At 38.8% G+C, this 23,603-nt stretch overlaps 1 protein-coding gene across 1 annotated transcript in view; it reads right to left on the bottom strand.

Moving 5' to 3' along the window:
• Window positions 1-23,603, bottom strand: part of diaph3 (diaphanous-related formin 3) — a 215,609-nt gene that overhangs the window by 132,974 nt on the left and 59,032 nt on the right. Inside the window, 10 exon segments of the mRNA XM_056735197.1 lie at window positions 1,326-1,453; window positions 2,277-2,341; window positions 2,418-2,536; window positions 5,682-5,798; window positions 6,210-6,328; window positions 7,215-7,325; window positions 10,838-10,943; window positions 11,578-11,714; window positions 15,112-15,181; window positions 15,275-15,349. Coding sequence (XP_056591175.1) covers window positions 1,326-1,453; window positions 2,277-2,341; window positions 2,418-2,536; window positions 5,682-5,798; window positions 6,210-6,328; window positions 7,215-7,325; window positions 10,838-10,943; window positions 11,578-11,714; window positions 15,112-15,181; window positions 15,275-15,349 — 1,047 coding nt within the window.

Here is a 23,603-nt window from a genome sequence, read left to right on the forward strand (position 1 = left end):
AGGCAAAAATGCCTCAGAAAATTGAGGTTGGTTCTGTAAAGCTGTAAATAAATCAAAGAAACCTTGAAATTTACAGCTTTTTTTATTTAATTAAAATTTTAATTTAATTTAATGTAATTGAATTTAATTGCTTTAAAAATAATCAATAAAACATCCCGGCTCATATTTGTCCAATTAAAAATACTGTAGTTTACAATACTATAGTATTTATTAGCCTATAGTAAACTGCAGTAAAAGGTCTAGATACTATAGTATTTTTAAGCTTACTATAGTTTACTACAGTTTTACAACAGTTTATAAATTTACTACAGCGGTATTACAATTATGTACAGCAAATACTAAAGTATACTACATATTTTTATTTGAGCATTATTGTTAAAGGAACTTTTCATTTGACAGGATGCCGAAAAATCGTTTCAGTGTGGTTGACTAGCTCTACTCAAACTGTGAAATGCTTGAGAAATAAACTCTCAGAGAAACTCTGGAGGTAAACTTAATGTGTTCATGTCTTCAAACAGTGAGCTGCACACAAGTCCATGTCGCGACCATAGCAGGCTATGTTTAACTGTGCACCTCATTCAATCACAGACGCAGAACAGCCAGATGACATATGTAAACAGCAGAATTCAGCGTCCGCAGGTCCGCATCTTCAATAGTTATATGGACTTAATGCAGCCGGAAAAAAGTTTAACTCACAATATAGACTAAAATAAAGTAAAATAGTGGGTGAGAGATTGATTAACATCACACACAAACAAACAACCAACCAATGTACATGTACTGCAGGACTAAGCGAAGTGATGGGAAATCCTGTTCATTCAAACACACAAAGCCCTTTAGTTAAAATACGTGTCATTTCTGCTCATCATCATGTTTCTACTGTGCACCTGAGGATACGTGTAACAACATTCCCAATTACTTTCAAACACAGCTAAAGAAAAGACAGGACAGTTATGCTCACCTCTTTTGTGTGCATATTAACCCACCACTGCCCAAATAAAGATATGTCAGCATGAGAGTGAATTCAATTAAATGTAAGATAGAGATATATAGAGATATATATATATATATATAGAGAGAGAGAGAGAGAGAGAGAGAGAGAGAGAGAGAGAGAGAGAGAGAGAGAGAGAGAGAGAGAGAGAGAGAGAGAGAGAGAGAGAGAGAGAGAGAGAGAGAAACACCGAAAGAAAAACACCAAAAGAATCACAGACACTGAAATGAAAGAAAAAGAGACAGAATAGAAAAAAACACTCCCTGCAGACCAACTCTCATCGCATGTTCTATAACTGCTATCCCATCAAAAACAGTGACAGAAGTGGCCATACCAAAAGAGAGAAAGCTTAGATACCTGGTTTCTATAAGCCTGAAGTTCAGCCTCCAGCTCATTGATCTTCTCTTCTCTCTTCGATAAGTGCGCCTGAGCTTCCTGTCTTGCCATGAACTCTTCATCCAACTGGACGGCAGACATATGGATAACAGACATGACACATAAAAACACAGAGTAAAGACAAAAACAGCATACTTTAGATCCTCAAAATGTGCTCCTCTGCGAGCATGATGTACAAAGGATGAGCACTAATTATTGAATTTAAAGATTATAACAATAGAATGAAACAAACATAAAACACAGCTAATTTAATTAAAGGATATACAAACATACTACAAGCATCAGAAAATTTGGTGTCAGGTTTAAAGATTCGTTGTACTGTATAAAAGCAGATCGTTTCATATACAACGGATTAAATTAAAATGAAGATAACAAACTAGTCAGTCTGAACCAAGACCTTTATGAGTAATATAATAGTTTAGGGTCATGTCCACCCCATACCATTTAACAGATAGTTTAATTTATTGACTAGTCAACCATCTTAAATAATTTAAACCTTTGGAAAAGATCAGTGAGAATTTGACGTATGAAACAACATGGTTTTGCTAGTTTTCCTCTAGTTAACTAGCCCGTCAGGCAAGAACAAAAGTTAAAGAGCTGTGGTTTGGCGTGTATAGATTCAGTGCCCTCTACCACGTACATTTCAGCCCACAATTATAAAGCAGCACTCCAAAACAATCAATACAAGCGCCTTTTTAATCTCAGAATACTGTTAATTACAAATGGCTGTTTCACCGATTTCCAGTAATCTGGCCTTAATTAAAGAAAGCTAAATGGTGTGGTCGTGAACGCTCTTCAAAGGCTGCATTCTTCATTAGCAAATCCAAAGTGAAAAGCCAGAAATGGAAAACAAGAGAGGGGTTGAAGATGAAAAAGAAAGTGCACTTGCCTTCTGAGCCAACTCAGAAGCTCTCTGTTCAAATTCCTCTGCCCTGGCTTTATCCACACACGCCTCTGTAGAGAGAAGATCAAGAGGTGAAGCATTCCAGTTAGGAACACAGATGAAACGGGCATGTACACAAACACACACCTAACAGGTGACTGAAGTCCACATCCAGACGTTTGCGGTAGGTGAAGTCAGGATCCGTGCCATTACGATGGAGAATGATTTGAGAGACACATTCCTCTATGATCTTAAAATACTGAGGCCTAGAGAACAAGAGAGTGAATATATTGGAGAGAGAGAGGAGAAAATCAATGCGTTGTATTATCTTTTTGGGAATACGGTATCACAGACTTGGCCACCGAATGAGAAAAGGGTTGTTAAATTAACATTGAATTCTTTGACAGTAGCGATACTGGCTTATACAAGCTATTAACTCGAGCAATGAAAATGACTTCTTAGTCCTTTTACTCTGACACCGCTCGACACTCCCATAAAAAAGAAAGAGAGATAAAATGAGGGAGGAAGATGGAGAGAGAAATAACAAAAGAGAAAATGAATAGCGTATGTGATACTGTAGTGTGAACTCAACCAGATGTAAAAGCCGCATTTCATTTTTCCGTCAGGCTATAGTTGTTCTCTCTCCACCAGGCCACATTTAGCATTTCATTGGCACCTTGAGCTGCTGTTATACCATATGTCTACTCTATCTGGTGGTCACTATAACATACCCATCTAACATTCCAAAGTGTGGAGAGAAAGCAAGATTAATGAGACCTTGATTCTAAATAAAAGTGCAACAAGACTTGCAAAAAAAAAAGTTTGAGGGCCCGTCACCACAATATATGGCACTCTCTACAAAATCAATAAAAACACAAGTCAATTAATTAAACTCCAGGCCATACAATATATCTTAACTGTATACCTCAGGGAGAAAAAGAGAACGACCACGACATAGCAGAACATCTTTCTTTTGATGTAAAAATGACTTAAAAAATAAAATGCCATGAAAAGGAACCACTTGATAATAATACAAGGAAGTGATTGTGACCTGGACACTTCATACGGAGTCAACCAGCATAATAATCTCAAAATGGTTTCTTTTGTATTATAAGTAGTTTCTAGAGGTTTTCAGAGCAAAATTAGAGAGCAATTTTCTTAAACATGGAAAATGAATAAATTTTTCAAGTGAAAATGATGGAGGGGAGGTGTATCACTCTCTCTATTCTGACCTGTTGTGAACTCTGTTTTCGTACCTTTAAATGCTGCCGGAACAGAAAATACACCATAATACTGCTTTAACTTCACCTAAAACCATAAAACAGTCGACTGCTATTAATGAACACTAACTGACGGATTTGACAACAGTTTTGAACAAAAAGAAATTAATACTCTGATCAGAGTCCCGATTTCTTGTCATCGTGATCGGCCTATCTGCAGCCGACCGATCAGTGGATCACTAAAAATAAACTACACAGATATATTTCATAGAAGCTAATGTAGTTTTATGATCAAAGATTAACACCCAGCAAGCATCAAAAGCACAAACATTCCAACAAGAAAAACCTGTCCCTAAAAATATTAGTAATGCCAAACTTATTTGCATAATAACTATTTTAGTTGAAGAATCACACTTCATTACTCCATAGCGTGTCAACATATATGTGAATGAACTGACTTTCTACGTTGATTTAAAAAAATGGAGTAATATATCCTGTATTCAACAGATAAGGAGCCTGCTTTTTGATCAAGACCAGGTTTAGCTCACCCCCAGCTGTGAGCTCCAAGACGTGAAAACTCATTGAGCAGACACCACAGATGAAAAGAGAGAGAAAGAGAGCGAGTGTACGAGTATGTAGGCAACAGTAATGTGGATATGAGAGATGAGAGAAAGATGAAAGCAAGTTCATTCTCTTTGTTGACACTGTCATTGGAAGGTTCGAGGGCTCTGGACCAGCAGGGTGTGCGGATGCTCCGTGTGGAATAAATAGTGCACATGGACAGACTTTAGAGAGAAATGTTCAGGTGATGGGAAGTGCTTACTGGGAGGACTGGGACCTTTTAACGGAAATGGACCAATTTACCAGCAGTGCGAGAGGGTGAGGAGACACAGGAGAGTAATGGTGGGCATGTGTGTTTTCGTAATGAGTGCAGGTGTGGTGCACTGTAGATTTAGGTGTGGTTATTCATTACATGAAGAAGAATATTAAAGAAACTTCCAAAATACCTATATATATATGTCTTATAAATAAATACAGGCAGGTTGTTTCTTTTCACCCGATCTTCAATAATTTTAGACTTACTAGGTTATCACAATAGTCATTAGTCTTTCCCTACCTGCTTAATCTCTTCTATAAACACATGTCAACAACAGCTTACTAACACCTGTTGGCTGTTGAGCGCTTGCTTAACACGTTCGGCTTAGTCAAAGCAGAAGAGGTGGAGGCCAGTCTTCCTTTAAAACAGCTTGAACTCTGATCAATGGCGGCAGGTAGTCGGGTAAGAGACAGAAGTAGGAAGCAGCTCACTGCTTGAACATGAACTGCCTTTGATGTTTACGTCAACCGCTCCCACTAAACACATCGGGTTCTTTTCTATCAGGCGCTTTCTGGGGAGAGGCCGTTGAGATGCTCAACAGATGGTATCTATCTTTACACCTCTTTTCCTTTGCACCTCTCTCTTCTGTCAAAGCTGTTATTCCTAACACAATACAGCTAGTCGGCTAAAGAGCTTGAAAAGCTGTTCTCCGTCACACAACACACTGAGTCATTAGCAAGACCTTAACACCGGGAGATGTATGCTGTAGCATCACTGGCACTAATTAGTCAGAAATGAATAAAAACCGGGAGGATCTTCATGCAAAGCTTGAGAAAATGCACAAATACATAATGAATGAAGCATGACTCGTACGGGTGTGATTTGGTTTTGAATGGCATTCTGTCTTTTCACAGGTTTATAAAAGACACGCTGTGCATACAGTTCCAGTCAAAAGTTTGAAAACGCCTGCTCGTTTTTAATATTAGTATTTTATGTATCGTGGAATAAGACATTAAAAATAGACATCTTATATGTGGAATAATGGGAATTACAAAAAATACAAGATGATGTTATGTTTTAGCTTATACTTAAAGCAGCCAGCCTTTTCCTAGATGACAACTCTGGGCACGTACTCAACCATATTCATGATGTGCCACTCGGGTTGATTTATCCAAAAGTATTAAATTGTCTGCGTTTCCTTCAATATCCTATAAATAAATAAGTTTTTATGGCATGATTTATTAACTCAAAGTATTGAAAATTAGGCCTTAAGAGCAACTGGAATTGTGAATAAACTTTTGATTGCTAGTGTATATCCATGCATCTTGTCAGAGATGTTCTCATGAAAGTGAGTCAATTCAGACGTGGTCTCACCGTGTGAAATAATCGTTCCTGATCAGCAGCAGGTGTTGCAGTATGGAAAGGAAATAACTCTCTGCGTTTGTGTCCTTCACAGAGGAGTATAAAACATTGAATACATCCCCGATATCAGTACACACTGTGTTAAGGAGCATTTGAGCATTGCCACCAGCAAAACGTAATGTACTGTAAATGTACTGCATATACTCAGTTACTCTTTACACATTTACTGAGCACACACAATGAAAGGCAAGGATCTTATGCCAAGTCATAAAGCTTTCATATAGCAATACATACAGAAAGTGTAGGATTAAAATCAAATCTGAGAAAATAAACATCAATGCTTCTGGGAAATTTATACAGTCAAGCTGGCCTAAGCATAACCAAAATATTATTGTCAGAGATTCAAAGGCCCTCTAAAGATCACCGAATAAGTGGGAGTATAAAAGGGGGGAGGACACAGAGCAGAGGGGGAGTTTTCTTAGGAGCGTTTAAGTGTGGACAGAATATCAAATGATAAATGTCTCTGTGTAAGAAGGATATTCCAGTTCACTTCTGATGTCCTCCAGACGATGGGAGAACTCAATCATGTCCTCCTCCTTGTGTTCCTCAAAAACCTTTAGCTGGATATCCAGAGCGTCATTTCTAATGGTGTTCAGGCTCTAGAAAGAGAACAAAAAACAAGAATTAAAAGTGCCAGGTCATGGAAACAGGGTCCTTAACACTTTAGGTATCTAATGTACTAGGTAGACATATGTTAATGCTCGCTCACAGAGGTCATTTTTGGAACGAAGCAATAAAAACAGCAGTTTTGACGTCAGAACTGTGAGGACATTTACATACTGCCACCCATATTAACACATAAATGCCTATTTGCTTTCAGCAGCTTTATGGCGGTGTTATTGCTTGGTTCATATGCGAAGAGGTTAGCCAATAATAACATACCGCAATTTACATACACCTGCAGATATTTTTCATATGCAGTAATACATAAAGGCAAAATAATTTCTTTCATAAATAGAATGACTGTTTTCGCATTAAAAACCTTGACTAACACTTGAAGATGACTTCGGTGACAAGAATAAAAAAGTGGAAGACGGTGACAATAAAAAGAGCATTCAGAATTTATTATTTTGCTTTTATTCCTCTCTGTAGATGTTTCCATCTCCCTCTATTCTCTAGTCCTTTTCCTAAGGAAGGAAGCAGCCTCTGTTTAGAATAATAAATAAGACATGGCTGAGGCATTAATCTATCTCACTCGCACACTCTCTGGCTTTCGTTTCACACACTTCGCCTGTTTTGTTCAGGCAGTTTTTAGTCGCCTTGTTGATAGAACATAACCACATTCAGAATGCCAGGAGAAGAGAGAGAGGGATGGGAAAGTAAAGGAGAGGAGAGTCCAATCCAATCCTGGCTGCGGGTATTGATTCAGCCAAGCGACCTCTCCTTCAGGCCTTATAAATTATTTGCAGAGCCATTTTACAATATTTCACTCAAGTGGACAACTCATTTAAATATTAATACACAGGCAGTGGTCGAGCCGCTTACCGGCAGGATCTCTCGCAGGCCGCAGCGCATAAATTCATTACGGATGTGAAGCCTGAAGTCCAACTCATCAGGAGATGTTACGAGGGCATTGATGAGCTGCATACAGGCCACCTAAAGGGAAAAGATAACATTCAGCTTAAGAAATGCTGTGTATTTATGTAGGTCTGAGGGCATGTTTGAATAACAGAGTGAGCATATTTGTACCCTATGTAACCATATTTACATGCTGTACTGCATCTTTAACATTTTCCGTTATTTCTATTCATATATTAATTTCTATTACCAGCATATTGCATATAGCATTGTTTGCACTTGATAGGACTTAAATAATTTAAACAAAAGATTGTTGAAGCAGAGGACACCTTGTCTGCAGGAGAATGCATATGTGAGTTTGGACCTGTTGAAAAGCAGAACAGTGTTTTATGGTCCTAACACCCATTACAAAAAAACTCATCACCTCGGTCAAAAAATACTATTCATCTCCTTCAAGCCAACACAGTTCATCAATTATTGATCAGCTGTCTTTGCGAACCAATAAATCACATATAGTGTGTGTGTTTTTTTAAGAGGCACTGGTGCATTCAATGGACTGAGGTGTATTGAACAGAGTGATTTGTTTCTATGGCTATATGTGTTTGTTAATGTTCTTTAACACCTCTGTGCACATCATGACTACGATTAACTGATTATTATTCAACAAACCGAACAAAATTCTTTGAAGCTATGAATCTCATCTGGAATGCTGTGATGACAAAGGGCTATAGGGATTTGAGGAATATTAAAATCAATAAACTCAGCTATAGGTCACAGGAATAAATATAATACAATAGAAACAGTAAAGTCACAAACATTTTTAAAAAGTCAAAAAATAGCTAAAACCTTTAATTATTATTTGATTTGAACTCTATTAAACATCTTTTTGGCAGAATAAGCCTCCCTTTGTAGGCCAAACGCTTTGATTTAAGAGATGATGATCTTGTGTCTTTCTTATTTGTGTACCTCGATGTGGAAAAAACGTGGGAAGTACAAAAGGAACTTACTTACATGGAGTTCATACAGGGAGAGAAGACCCTGTCTACCTTTGATACCTCTACTGTACCTACTTCTTAATCTGCCAACTACCACACATCTGGTATAGGATGGAAGTGGTATAAGAATGAATTTACATTCTTGTAAGAATTATTCACCTTTTAATTTATTATCTTAAAAGTGGCATAGTAGAAGGATTTATTCACTAGGCCGAAAATATTTGCAGCATTGAATCATTCACCATTGATCCGTTTCCATAGATGAGCAAACAGAAAAATATTCTCCATTGAAAATGCACATTTAATCCACAACCTTAAACTTTTTCCTAAAATGTTCTAAATAAAAAACATTCTCCAATATACTTTAGATACTGTCGGCCCCAAGTACTCTCTCTGCAACCAGGTCTTTCTTCACAAACATGCTGCACTTTCTGCAAAGTGTGTGTGTGTAAGAGCTTCTGTCTGAAGTTATTTGCACAAAAATATCCTGCAAAAACAAGAGAGTGGTGTGTGGGAGAGAGACCCTAAGGAAGACCTGAACCGTTCCCAGTGATAACACTCTTTGATAAATGATTCACATGGTTAAAAGGGATCACAGCTGACTATTAGCGGACAGGAACACTAACCAGTCAATCAATAAAACATTGCTGGGGCCTCCAAACACACCAGTTGGCCTTCGTGGATATTAACCAGCCTGTCTTGAAGATATTGTTTTCTTTTTACCACTAATGTAATACTCTTGCGAGAAATGCAAATAAATCAGCCAATAAGGATGAAGGGGACATGTCCACTGTTGCATAATTAATTTAGAGCAAATGTTAATGTGACAAAGCCCACACTGATAGGAAACCTCAGTACTTGCGTATCACCTCCCTCTGCTACCAATTAGACTTAAACAATGATGCTCTGATCCGGCCGCAACAATGAAGCCATGCAGTGATGAATGCAGCCAAACTATTACATGCAGTTCAGAATGGCCACTAGGGGCAGCACGCCGCAATGGACAAATGTAGAGCAGGCGTTGGGTATAAGTACACATGGACACAGAAACAGTGGCCAGAACGTGACTTAACAACAGCTTCCGCTCGCGAATAAGCAGATTTGATTTAGAATGCACCAAGAATCTGGAACACTAGAATCACAGATCAACATGGCTTCTCTGACAGAAGTTTAATCTTTTCTATTGAAACACTGACAACAAGATTACATATTTATTTCTATGTTGTATTATTTTAAGTGTTTCTTCTTTTTTATTATTTTACACGCAACTCTAGCTCAAGTTAGAGAGACAGAGTCCTGTGAATTGGTCAATATTTGTTATATTACTAATGTTTTAGGTCAAATTTACTACCACACAGTGAAGAATATTAAATAAGTTGCACTACAGATAAATGACCATGTTGATCTAGATTTTAACCTGGCGGATACAAACCATAAGAAAAATATTCTGTAAGTAAAAATAGAAGTCTAAAAACACATCAGAATGTGTGTGGCTATGAGTCACAGTGCATTTCCTTCCTCGGCCACATGCCCAAATACATCTAACCAAATCATTAATTATTTATAGAAATGATTATGTTAAATCTCATCAGGGATGTTTGACTAATGCCAGCTTGTGCTTTACAATGCAAATGAAGAGCTGTAACTGGCAGCATTAATCTCTATGCTTCACAAGGGTCCCAAACCCCTGAGCATGCTGGCTAAACAAAAGGTCACGTTGATTTGTCAGAAAGGGACAGGAAATTAAGTTAGTTTTGTAGAGGTTGATTTACAAACAGCTTCACGGCTGTGTAAGTACCACACAGCTTAAAGGAGCATTAAGTGTCTGTACTTATTTGAGATGTGTTCTTGTATTAAAGGGCTTGTTTTCTGATCCTTTTTACGGTGGCCACCATACGCAGACATAGGGGGATTGTAAAGTGTAAATTGCATTTAGAGGTGATTCAGGGCCCTGAGTTCATCGTTATACTAACGTCACTACCAAGCAAATTGCTGGTGCTTTATCTCAGCCCAAGCGTCCTCAAATCTCTTAGGGGAACTTTCAAAAACGTGATTCTATATAAAAAGACACTCCAGCTTGCAAGCAGTGTGCACACGCACACACATTTTCTAAGATACTGCAAAGAGCACTGTGAAAACGAGCAGTGTTATACTGAAGTGTTAATTAATGGACAGATTTTTAAACATGATACAGTACTTGTTCAATCACTGAAGAAAACTGTATCTTTGTTTTGATTCCTAGTACAAACAATAAATGCTTTTCGTATTGCTCAACAGCCATATTGTTTGAGTTGAAATGTAAGAAACAACATCTTGCATTTTTCTTCTTATCAAAGTGAGTAAATAAGGGTTTAGAAATTTAAAAGTATGCAAGCATATGCAGATATATCTTCTGAAAAAGACCTCAGAGAGCAGTTTCTCTTCCAGGATTTGTGCTTTCATAGTGTTCACATAACTGACCCTCAATCTATGTTTACATAGTACAGTGTGTGGCTGAGAGTGGATTTTACTATGCGAGGACACAAGGGCATTGGCAGCGATGTAACCGCAGAAGACGGGTGAAGAGGGCAGACTGAATGAGCGGTGAACACTCACCTGTAGCTGCACCGAGCGATCGCTAAGGCCTTGGACGATAGGACTGAAGCGGGCTACCCCTTTTCTCTCTGTTGCCGTGGTGATGGCTTCAAGGACTTTCTCCAAACTTAAAGCATGAAAAGAACAAAGAAAAAATGCATAAAAGCGCACATTTAAATGCAAGACCTTCATCTTTTGCTAGTTTTCATCTCTTCTCTTGACATCTTTTGTTACTGAAAGTCACAATTTTGATTTACGTTTATGTTTTTTGGGGGGGTTCATTTCTCTTTTACAAAGATCACTTTCAGCGCAACTTACTGCTCCTTATATTTGATAACATCCTATAAAGTTATTATACTGAATATTGAAAAGGAGACTGCTTAAATGATGAAACTTTCCAGTTGTCAATCTTACAAGTACATATCCAGTTAATGTGAAAAATAATCTGTGATTATTTTGTAAATTACCCTTGTAAAGTGAAGACTAACATGTTTTTTATTTAATACAATAAAATTGTATTTTAAGCGATTTCAAAGTGTACTTTTTGGTTTTGGTTTGTATGTCAAAGTTGACCATATAATGATATTGCCATGTACAGGTGGTGATATCAAAATCACAAAGGTGAAATATGACACAAGAGTAGTATCTAGTTTATAATTGAGATATGGAATAATAAAATAGGTTTGAAATATGGAAAAACTATTGCACCATTAGAAAAAAACTGACAACTAAAGGGCTGATATAAGAAAGTAAAGGCCTACGTGTTCTCTTCTCCCACGATGCAGATTGCAGAGAGAAGTTTGACAACATCGGTCATCATGGCCGGTTGACAAGGGTCCATGGCTCTGGCCAAAAGTGCCAGACTGTTCTCCTCTCCTAGAATCCGCTCCAGTCCATACTGCAAACAGACAGAGACAATTGTATAATAGGTTATCATGTGACATTAATGAGCACCACTGCTTTACCTACAGTTTAGTGACAGAATACATTTTATCCAAATTAAGTCTTAATTAAATATGTACTGCAAAATTAAGAAAAATAAAAAGATGTCTATGTCATGTTTTATGTCATATGTTCATATTTAAGATGCCATTATGAAAAGAATTTGTCATTTTTATATGAGAGGTGACTCCTATATATATGAAGGAACCACAGGAGGACATGATGTGGGCCTGTACACAGCGCTGCCTGTTACTCTGTCCTTGGAATAATGACAAAACTGTGAACAGGGATATGTTAATGGAAAAAAAAAGTTAAAAATGGGAAGCATAAAGGTGAATGAAGAACACAGACATAGGACAGAAAAGCCTTGGGGTTCTGAAACGATAAGAGCGGATCGAGACCCAAAGAGAGAAGCAAAGAGTCAAAGAGTAGAGAATATCCATGTCTGAACACAGGGGGGTTCAGTTAATGACGACCACTGCACACACACCACAGGACGAATTTCTCATCAATTCAATACACTCTGATGTAACTTACAAAAAAAGATGATACAATCTCTCTTCGGTCAATCTCAAGGTGTAAGAGATACACATGGTGTAAAATTATTCATAACTATTTCGTCCTTGTTGGAAATGAGGAAGTAAAACTAAAATGACATAATCTGATTATTTAGATTGCGCTGTTTCTTTAACCTGGCATACCTAAATTAATAATTAGGAATGGATGTAAATACGACCCTTCATATGGAAAGCTTAATTTGAGGAAACCCAATCATCAGCCATTTTACTAATGCAAAATGGAAAAATTAAATTGTGACTCAAGTTTTGCAATTTTCAAGACATGAATCACACCGAGCAAATTAATTTCCGACTAAAAAGCTTTAGGACAGCAAATTTACAGAGTCGTGTTAATTGCTTCATAACTCATGCCAATTAATGGCTTCGGCTGCCATATCTCAGACTTGTTGTCATTCATAACAGATGTTGCTGCAGCAGTATTTTTTTATGCAAACTTAGGTACGAAAACATCCTGCACGCCTCTGAGGCGCAGGGGAGTTAACACGTTATCAAAGTGTTTATGTGCCGTAATGGATGTAAACATATTTGAGCCGTTTTCTGTCTTCATTTCTCTGGGGTTGGTGACAGCTGGACGAGGGCACCTGGCTGGCAGGCATCATGGATGGAATATGTCCCATGATGCCAGGGGCTGAAGTGAGAGGTCTAGAGCAGTGACAGGCCTCTGGGTAAATAACACTCTCAGGACCTGTAGGGCGTCTGGGATTACACCAGACCTTTAGGGCTGAGTGTGTGTGTAGTGGAATTTGCCAATAACAAAACTGGGATCTCTGGGAAATGAATCCCTAGAATGACTACACGGAGCTAAAATTCTGTAATTTTTATTTGATCTTATAAATACAGCAAAACAACAATGGCATCAGCCTATTATCTTTCCTCAAAGGATGACCATGATGATAAATTTCCAAATGAAATATGCACCGATGGGCTTTATTGCAATTCGACAATTCAACACAAGCAATAATAACAGAAAACAACTTGAGCTTTCGTAAGAAGTCCACCACACAAAGTTCATGGCTACAGTTTTAGATTAACTAAATAAAATGTGAATGGCTCTCAACCTTGTTGAGCCGTAACATTCATATCAGTAACAGTACATGACAAGCTAGTCACCAAAATGTTCTGTAATACTAAGCAAAACACTTGAGCAACAGTAATAGTGATGCCTGCCTTACCAAACCATATCGTAACAAAACACAGAGTGAGACGCTTAAGCCAGCAGATCAATGACAGCTAACAACTTCTTTGATAAGACTTCAACATCTCAGCCAAAACTAGGGGACATGCTGACAGCATGCCTGTGAAACATCCGCCGCATGCAAAGTGAATGAGCACGGATCAAAACACTACTGATCTTTATCTGCATTTTTGTGAATGCTTGGCAGTGGTAACGCCACAGACCCCAGGCTATCTCCACAACATCAGAGAAACTACTGGAGATCCACTTCTAACGCCCGTGTCTAACAAGAGCATGCAAATCCTCAAAAGCCCCCTCAGACCTCTCCACACAGGCTGTACTGAGGAACCCCCTCCCGGTAAGGAGCGTCAGTCTGCAGCCTCCTTCATCCGTAGCCCTGCTCTTATGGTTCCTGACCATTTGAAAGCAGCCGCAGGTGTGTTTGTGTCCGGCTGGGAGAGGGAGAGAACGGCGAGAAAGCGGAGATGAAATGCAGCCTCTCATGAGACCTCACAGTAGATGGAATGAGCATGGTTTGAAGCTGGTGCTTTAGGACAGGGGTTCCTGAAAGTTTAGGATATTCTTATTTGTCGAAGTGAAACGCCCAAAGACAATGAAGGGAGGCCAACGGAGCAGGGCGGAGAAGCACCACAGTCAGAGGGGCCATCGTCCTCAGGTATGAAGAGAGGAACATCCATCATTACTCCAATCGACTCGGAGCAGAAAACCGGTTATTGTCATGCACATTTTTTCCATTCCAGCCCAATGGAGCAAGGTCAGAGCGAGCACCCTCTCCTTGTACATGTAAGTTTCTGCTTATGACAGTTAACAGCAACTAGAGAGCTTCCACTGCATTCCTTGACTGGCAGTACAGCTGTTTCACAAAAAAAACGCTGTGTGCTGCTCTTATCGAAAAAAGTAGCTCGGCGCGGCACATGTTTTCAAACATGAAAAACACGTCTGTCTGTAAGTAAGTACTGTACATATGCTGCCTTTTGAAGCATTTTATTTTGAATCTTATTTTATTTTTGAAGAATTTTATTTTGCATCTTTTGCATCTTATTTTTGCATCTAATAAGATTGAAAAAAGCAAAACATAAGAAGCAACTCTGTGACTTACAGCCGTTCAAACGCTGAGTGCGAGCGGCCCTTCAATGTCTCGCAATTTTTTGTAAACCATTGCTGACAGAGTAAGCGTGTTTTGTTTATGCTCATTAAGCTGGTGATTTTGAACAGCGCGCTGTATAGCAGGGCTGGCGAGAGCCCACATAGCAGAGAAAGCTCAATATTGGCAAATGAGTTAAGACACAAACCTTCATTATAAATAAATGTATAACTACACAAGTATAAATGAAAACAATTGAAAGCCATTGTCCGTTAATTAAGACTTGACAAGCGATCTCATGTTTCGATTGGATTCATTTATTAAACAGCTTAGTGCCAACTGTGATATCACCCTCCAGCCTTGATACATCAAGACATCTTCTTTGCAAAAACTGAAAGTCCCTGACTGTGCAAACCTAGCCATTGATAACAGGTCAGAGGTTGAACTATCTGAAGTGGGAGGTTACTATGAAGTGAACCTCAGGTGACATTATTACCTTGTTGTTCATAAAGGCCTTGAGACACTGAATGACTTTGTGCTGATTCTTCTTGTCCAACTTTTCTTGGCTGAGGAAAAATGATAAAAATGAATGAGTAAAGAGAGAAAACTAGTTAACACCTAAAACATGTTATGCTTAAGAAATATGGATGATGCCTCACTGTTTTTTGTGCACAAGCCTCTCCAGTATATCCAGCAGGAATCCCAGTCCCTCATGGCCAAAACTCTGCACCCAGCTATAAAATGACAAAGAACAAACAAATAAATGAAAGTACACATAATGACAAACATCTTGTGTTAGCTTGTATGCGAAAGAGCATGCCCAACAATAATATTAGATATTATCATCATGTTAAGTATGGTTTAAATGTCCAAAATACTTTTTGAGCTACAGTACTACATGTACTGTACCTGCTGTTTGTTCACACCATTAGCTCTCTCTATAAAATCAGAACATCTAAATCCCCTACCCCATGTTACCAAAATAAACCACTTTGCACACCATACCAGGACAAAAAACATGCAAGAGTCAATAATGCTTATCAGAGTTGTGTTTGTCAGGGCCCATTTAACGTCAGTAGTTTCCACCTTCTCCAACAGATTAAGCTCTCCCCTTGGAGCTAGAAGTGAAAGGCATTGCTAATGGAGAAAAGATGTTTATTTTAATTCCATTCAGACACAATCTCCCGCTCTACATCTCCATTGATTTGGCCTCTATTGTCTGCGGGAATTGCCAATAAGCAGGAAATTTAACTCTCCAATAACGGGAGGGGAAGTGTGTCGAGTGAGGCATTGATTAATAATGAGGGAATTCAATAAGCATAAACAAACCGATTAACCCATTGTGTGTAATAAAGCAGGTTGCAGAGTTCATTCAATTACAAATCACAGTCTTTAACAGATGTTTCTGCAAACATATACTTAAGATAAAAAAATAAACCCACTATAATCGTAAGGGGAAAAAGCATTTCTGAACTTTCGTTAATTTTAAGATTGACATTGTTTTTTTCATTTGTCAACAGAGGAATGATTGGGGTCATTTGAAATATATTTAATGTTTATCCACAGTATTTATGTTTAATTGTTTCTACGTATGTCCCACGAATCGATACCAGCTGTGCATTCCCGCTCTCTTCTCTGAACATGAACGCAGTGACAACAGAGCTCCACATCCTCTCACAGACTTGACTCATTTGTGGCAGAGCCATTGATCGAGAGAATCACGTCTTCTACGTTGACTCTAATGAAACAGTTTTTTTCACAGTTTCAATGTTCCCAGAAGTTACTAATAACCCATGGAAATGCGACTAAACCGACCAACTGAGGTAAACTTCTAACAAATTTAAAGACAAAAGCCATTTAATGAATAACAAAAGGAAAGAAATAAAGCATTTATAGAGAATACACAAGGTCATGGAACTATCTGAAGGCTCCATGAATCGCGTGACACTCCAGCGTTTTGGACTTCCGTTGGGAGAACTCTTTCCATCAATGATGACCAGTGCAGAGTCTCACTAACACATCTGTCGCTTGGTGCACACATGTTTACACTTCCCATGTTTACAATAGCGCTCTATATGCACTGATCAATAATTTCATCCACTCATTTCATTTTCCCTGGTTAAACATTGTTTATGTTAGAAAGATGGCCAGTACAGAGTCTCAACAGTTCTCATGTTTAATGCAGGCGTATCTGTCTTTATGTGCACTCATCAATGATTTTATCCTGTCGTCTCATTCACTCGTTAAGTTGATGTTTGAAATGATGCTGGTGCGGTTAAAGTCTCCACAACAGTTCTCGCGTGTGATACACGTTTGCACTTCCGTGTTTACCATAAAGCTTTATGTATGTGCGCTGATGAAAGGTCTCATTTGCTCCGGTTAAACGTTGTTAAAGTTAGAATGATGGCCAGTGCGAGTCAGTTCTTGTGTTTAAAGTTTGCATTTCTGTCTATATGTATGCTGATCAATGATTTTATGTGAATAAAAGACAAAATAAAATGTAATCATATAAATGTATGCTTTTAACATTAATGAGCAATGAACTCTTCAACTCTTTAATCTCTTTATTAATCTCTTAACTATGTATGTAAGCTCTGGTCCATTAAAACGGAGAAATACAACTTTTATTTTAAATAAATAAAATAATGAATTAGTGAAATTAACATTATATTTAAAATTAATAAATAATTAGAAATTATGAATGTTAGAAATAATGTAAAAATATACCTCATTATCTAGTCTTGTTCAATTTAACTTCAAATAAAAGTAAAAAATGTAGGGCCATATTGTAATGGCAGTTTTTTCCTCTGGCACCGAAAATGGTATGGATATAGATTTTTTTTGGTATTGAATCAAAGTTAGAAATTCCAGTATCATGACAACACTAGTTTCTGCCACTTTGTGTTACATTTCAGGTTTTAATGTATACAACTATTTGTCTGCAAATTAATAAAAATACAAAAAATTTACTCACTGAAAGGAGTCAAGCCTTCCTCTTTCACAAAACATGATCAAATGAATGCATTCACACTGACAAAAATGGAATTTCACCAAGCTGTAATTCAGTGTACTCAAGTCCACACGAGTTGAATTGGCAGTTAAGCCCACCTGCCAAAAGTCACGCAGGTGAGAAAACAGGAAAACCTAATCTGTCTTTCTCCATGATCACATACTTTATACTACACTAGCTAAAAAAAACTATCAGAGCTCTGAACTGTTGAACATGTCAGTCGTGGTGGGCCGTGAAGAGTGTGGTCTCCCCGAACTGTGTGAAATTGCCTCAGTGTAAGTGTAGAAGAGCGACGAGCATCAATAGGCAATTTTCAGAGGGACTGTGTCAAGAGGCGTGGGTTTGCTTCCAAGGCTATATTACAACAGAAATTGACCACAACCCGGAAACTGGAAACTAAGGAGGACTGAAGAAGAGAGAAGAGTGAGAGAAAAGAAAGATAATGGTGTTTAAAGGGAAACGGAGAGCTACACAGAGATGGTTTTTGTCCTTCAAGACTCGATGAGACCCAACGGATTTGCTCTCACAGCTGAGCTGAGGCACGACTGATATTGCACACCTGAAATAGCTTTCTCCCCAACTAAAAAGCTTGTGTCAAAGTGACTCAGTCCTCACGCCAGCTCCATCACAAAATAAAAGGTAAAACAGTATTTTAGTAGTGCAAGAAACATAAGATTGTGTGGTTCATGATACAGAAGCACATTGTGAGCTTGAGACTAAAACCTGTGAAAAAAAGTGGCCTGTTGGCAAGTGATGTAATACTTGGTCATATTCAGAATTTCAAGCAATACAATCGATATGGTTTTAGCACCAACACACTAACAGAAAGGCCAAAATGCTTGAATTAGAGCTTAAATAATGTACACACATGCGTTTTTCATAGATTTTCATAAACTCCAATAATTTCACACACACAGTTTTCCCCTAAATGCAAATGCACTGTACGAGGACCAAAACACTAAAGTCCTGCAGATGTCAACATGATAGGAAGCAAGCAATAGCTGAAACCCTGGACCGTAGGAAGCAACAATGTGAGACCTGGGACCAATACTACTGTATGAACCACTATGGCCTACATATTCATACATCACTTGGCTTTTTTCCCGCACATCCCCTTTTTTTATTTCGTTCTCTACACCAACTTCTCTTTGGTGTAGCCACTCCAAAGGGATAGTAATGATTTCCAGTACATGGGGTCTCTTGGGTGTACGCAGACAGAATAAGGCTCTCTGAACATATTTAACTTGTAGTCGTAGAGAGCCGTGAAAGGAAGATGAAATCTCGGCCTGTCTTTTAGGTATTGCGGCTGATTGCAATGGGAGTTGAGGGCTCAGGCCCGCTAAGAGATGGTTAATCACATCTCACCACAGAGGTAAATGTACCACAGTAACAATAATCAGCAGAAAGCAGAGTCATATGTGGCTGCATACAAAAAAGTCATCGTTTCTTTCATTTCACAGCTTTTCCCCTTGTTCCTATTGATCAGAGAATCTGCCATTGGCCTGGAAAGAGGCTTCCCGCTGGGAGGAGGGGAGAAGGAAACAAATGATCAAAAAAGAGAGAGAGAGAGAGACGGAGCAGGAGGTGAGGAGAAGGAAGGAGGGATGGAGTTCATAAGGAAGCCACAGAGCAAAGGTGAAAGATGAGAAAACGGAATAGAAAAAGTAGAACGTTATGAAGAAAATCAAAGCAGGATTACAGAGACAAGGAGCTGAAGAGATCGTGCAGAAGGTACGAGGGGCGACACAGAGAAAGAGTGCGTGGAAGAAAGACTGAAGAAAGAGAGCACAAGAGGCAGTGTAATGTCTAGTCCCATAAAAATGCAGCCCTCGTCCATTTCTAATCAACAAGCCGCATGCCTCCAAGCATCCACTAATCAAATCCTAGCATGTATGCCTGTGTGAATTTTCAAGGTGAAGCAAAAGGGGGGCTCACCCTGAATTGAATTTGTCAAATCGGAGTGGAGTGCAGAAAACAGAGACGGGGAGTGCAGAAGTCCATCAACAAAATTCATTTGCTGATGGTATTCGAGCTCATGTCTAAATCAAAATGACGACAATGATGATGGTTATTATGGATCAAATGAACTGTTAGTTTAGGGTAATATAAAGGCCACGGACGCGTCACAACATTTAAATGAGATGTAAATTAAACACCAAATCGGTTTCGCCAGAAATGTGCACTTATACGCAGCATCTCCAGCAAGCAGATTTCAACACATTTGTGCAGTGGTTTGTTCTTTTTATGGATGGAATGGGATTGGACACGTGTCTGTAATTGAAAAAAAACAAGATGGAGGGATTGTCAACCCGAGCGAATTCATGGCAAAATGGCACAATCATGTTCTTTCTCAGGAATGTGGAAACGGAGATGCCCAATGAAATGCAAACATGATGAGAGGAAGAACAACAACGATGAGTGAAATTGTGGAAACAAAAAGATACAAATTAAAGATTCAATAAAATGTCCAAAGACAAATCTGTTCATTAAAATAAGAGGGATGAAGTGACCAAGTATAAATACCCCCAGAATACATTTCAGACTGAGACATGAACATCTCTGAAAGCGTCCCAACAAAAATTAGAAACCTGGTATCCAAAAAATGAGGAAACTAAAATCGCAGGCAACCTGGTATCTTAAAAAGTGGCAGAGAAGTGAACAAAAATAGAGGCAAAGTTGCTATTTCAATGCCCCCAGCCTATATCAAAAACAGATTTTCATTCGCTTCTTATTTAGCAACAGTCTCTATATGCTGACATTAATGGGAGGCCCTTACACAGACGTTAGGGCTTCATTCTTTAGCTTGTCAAATGAAAAATTCAATAGCTCCCCGTTTCCTGGAAGCATGGGGCACAGGCATGCGAACGATACCTTGTGGGCCAAACTTGGGTCCTGACAAGAGCTCATTGAAATGCATAACTTACACGTTAGAAGCCACATTCTCCCATCATCAGGAGGTAAATGCCGGAGCAGAGGAGAGGAATAGCCAGTCAAAGCATGGCAGAAATTATTCCATCTAAAAAAGCAAAGGTGGCTCCCATCAAACCACAGGCTACCAATTCCTGTCAACATGGTACGACTGAGAGAGGCTCAGTTAGTGCTAGAATGAGAAAGAGAAAAGGCGACATTAGACTTGCCATCCTCCCACATGCACACTCACATTCTCACACATTGTTAGTGGCAGGAATTAAGCAAAAATCTTTCAACAAAACTGTTAACAGCCTCACAAGTGAAATCTCATCACTAAGAATGTGTAAGAAATGAGCATCCAACTTTGGCCTTCTTACTTGAATCGTTTCCCTTTTTCCTTCTTCCTGCTCACACATCAGGGATCCGCCTCATACGTTCGGCCTAAGTAAAGCAATCATTACCAGGCCTTTATGTATCAGTATGCCTGGCATCAAACAACCTCTTCCTTCTCTCCTCCGTTCTTCTTTCCCCCTACCCCCTACCCCCTCCCACGAAGAAGCGTTCGATTACAAAAGGGAACATCTGGAGACGGACGCTCATGTCTGAATAACAATATTCATCAATCCCTCAAGTGGTGGCAGAGACTGTGGTCTTAAACAAAAGGCAGAACACTTTACCACCGCAGGAGGCTCCAATCAAGAGAGGCAGCGTTGAGAGCAATGTCCCACTGCTCATAATCACACAAAGTGGCACATTCGTTCTGGGAAAAACATGTTGAAAATAAGCATGAGATGGGTCGCTCATTTTAAGTTTCCCCTTTTTCAATGCCTCTTTTCTCTCAGCTCTGTTTCTGGCTCCTTTATCTCTCTCTGCTCTTTTGTTTCTTTCCAAGTTTCTTTTATACAAAGTAAAGGTCAGGTCCCAATATGCCAGTAGCTTGTTTGACTGATTAACTTAACTGATCTTTAAAGACGAGGCCTGTTAAAGAGAAACAGAAATAATAAAGCAAAATCAAGCATTTGAAATGAAACGATTGACCCGCTTTTCAAAAACAAATCCACCATTTCTGCCATAAACTTCTCCTTTATAGCATTTCCATGCCCCTTAATATTCCTCAATTGTTTGTGCTATATTTTCATATAAGGGACTCCGGCTTTGCAAGATCCCGCAGAAGAAAGTAGCTGGCCCCCGAGGAAGGCTCTAATGCAGAGGACTGGTTCACACAAGACACAAAAAGGAAAAACAGAAAGCATGCTCAATGCAAATATGTGAGAGTTTAAATCTTGGTCTGTTTGCTTGGATCCCGGAAGCAACCCTTCGTGTTCATTAGCAGCCAATAGCACCCCCCTACACCCTTAACCCACAAGCCTCTTCAACACTTGCTATCACTCTCTTTTCTGTTTCTTTCTTTCTTTCACACCTTCATGTCTTTTCGAAGACATTATAGACATCAATTAAAATATCTAATGCAAACCTAAAGCAATGTTACTGCATTCAAACTGACCTTTCAAATCACTGCAATATGCAGGACACCTGTACACAGACGTTGCATAAATATTACAGTGTTGAGTACTTGAAGAACAGAAGTTACCAAGTGCTAAACAATTAGTCCCAGAGTAATTTATGTTTTCGAAGGGAATACACGTCAATCTTGCTGAACAAAATGTCGTGGGAGTAACACATGGGCGATCACCCACTTGTTTGAGCGATAAGCAATGTAAGAGAGGAGCGGGTATGCTCTCTCTCTCTCTCTCTCTCTCTTATAGCTGAGCATTAAAAACACTGGAAAACAAATTCATCATCCCATTCCCAGGAAACAAAAACAGTCATAAATCACAGAGAAAAATGAGGCGTCTTATCTGGCTAACTTCACGGGTAAGGTAGCTTGACTTCCCTTCTCCCTCTGGAGTCTCTACCCCAAGGCTGCGTTACCCACGTTAACGTTACGCTGGTTCGGAGCAGCAGTGAGCCGAAAATAAAACATTAACTCCAAAGTCCTGCAGCGCCCCCAGGTCTTACACATTCGTCTCGGCCTATTTTCCCATACCCTCCACAAGGGAGAGAGTCTCCGCTGCTCAGAGGAGACATCAAAACCTAGATAGTGAAGAAGGTGGAAATGATAAGCAGGAATAAATTTATACACATACTGTATGTGTGCATGATTTATTATTGTCCAAGTCACAGCCAAAGAGAATAAAGGAAATGTCAATAGCTTACAGAGACTGGAATATGGTCTTTGCTGGCCAATGGGCAACCACTCAAGCAGCTCCTTTTTGTCAATTTATTCCAAAAGCAGTAATAGGAATAAACACAAGAAATTAACACAAATTTGATTTAAAAGGGTTTAATGGCAGAAGCTGATATTGCACAAAAGCATAACATATATCATGTGTATATCATGTATATATATATATTCACCTAAAGGATTATTAGGAACACCATACTTATATTGTGTTTGACCCCCTTTCGCCTTCAGAACTGCCTTAATTCTACGTGGTGTTGATTCAACAAGGTGCTGAAAGCATTCTTTAGAAATGTTGGCCCATATTGATAGGATAGCATCTTGCAGTTGATGGAGATTTGTGGGATGCATGAAGCTCCCGTTCCATCACATCTCAAAGATGCTCTATAAGGTTGAGATCTGGTGACTGTTGGTGCCATTTTAGTACAGTGAACTCATTGTCATGTTCAAGAAACCAATTTGAAACCTTTAGGTGAGTGTATATCACTTCCAAGAAAATTAAATCATTTGATCTCATTTCAGTATCTCCTGTCCATTTATTTAATAAATTATGTAAAAAAGCTGTGTAATAAGCAGGCTGCAGAATGTACAATTATTCTTACAAAATAAACCATACAGTGTGGGTCTTTTAAGAGAAACTGTCAAAGAAATGTCCTTCTACATCTATGAGTGCCATTCATACCACAGTAAGGTAATAAAATAAATATGGACCTATTGTATGAAATGAAGTTGGAATATCTTAGCTGGTGTTTAATGTGTAAAACGGTAAAAAAAAAAATTGTTATCTAAGCTCCAAGAAGAAGCATTTCTGAATCAGCTAACAGTC

Source organism: Triplophysa dalaica, chromosome 21 (genome assembly GCF_015846415.1).
Source record: "Triplophysa dalaica isolate WHDGS20190420 chromosome 21, ASM1584641v1, whole genome shotgun sequence".
Classification (NCBI taxonomy): domain Eukaryota; kingdom Metazoa; phylum Chordata; class Actinopteri; order Cypriniformes; family Nemacheilidae; genus Triplophysa; species Triplophysa dalaica.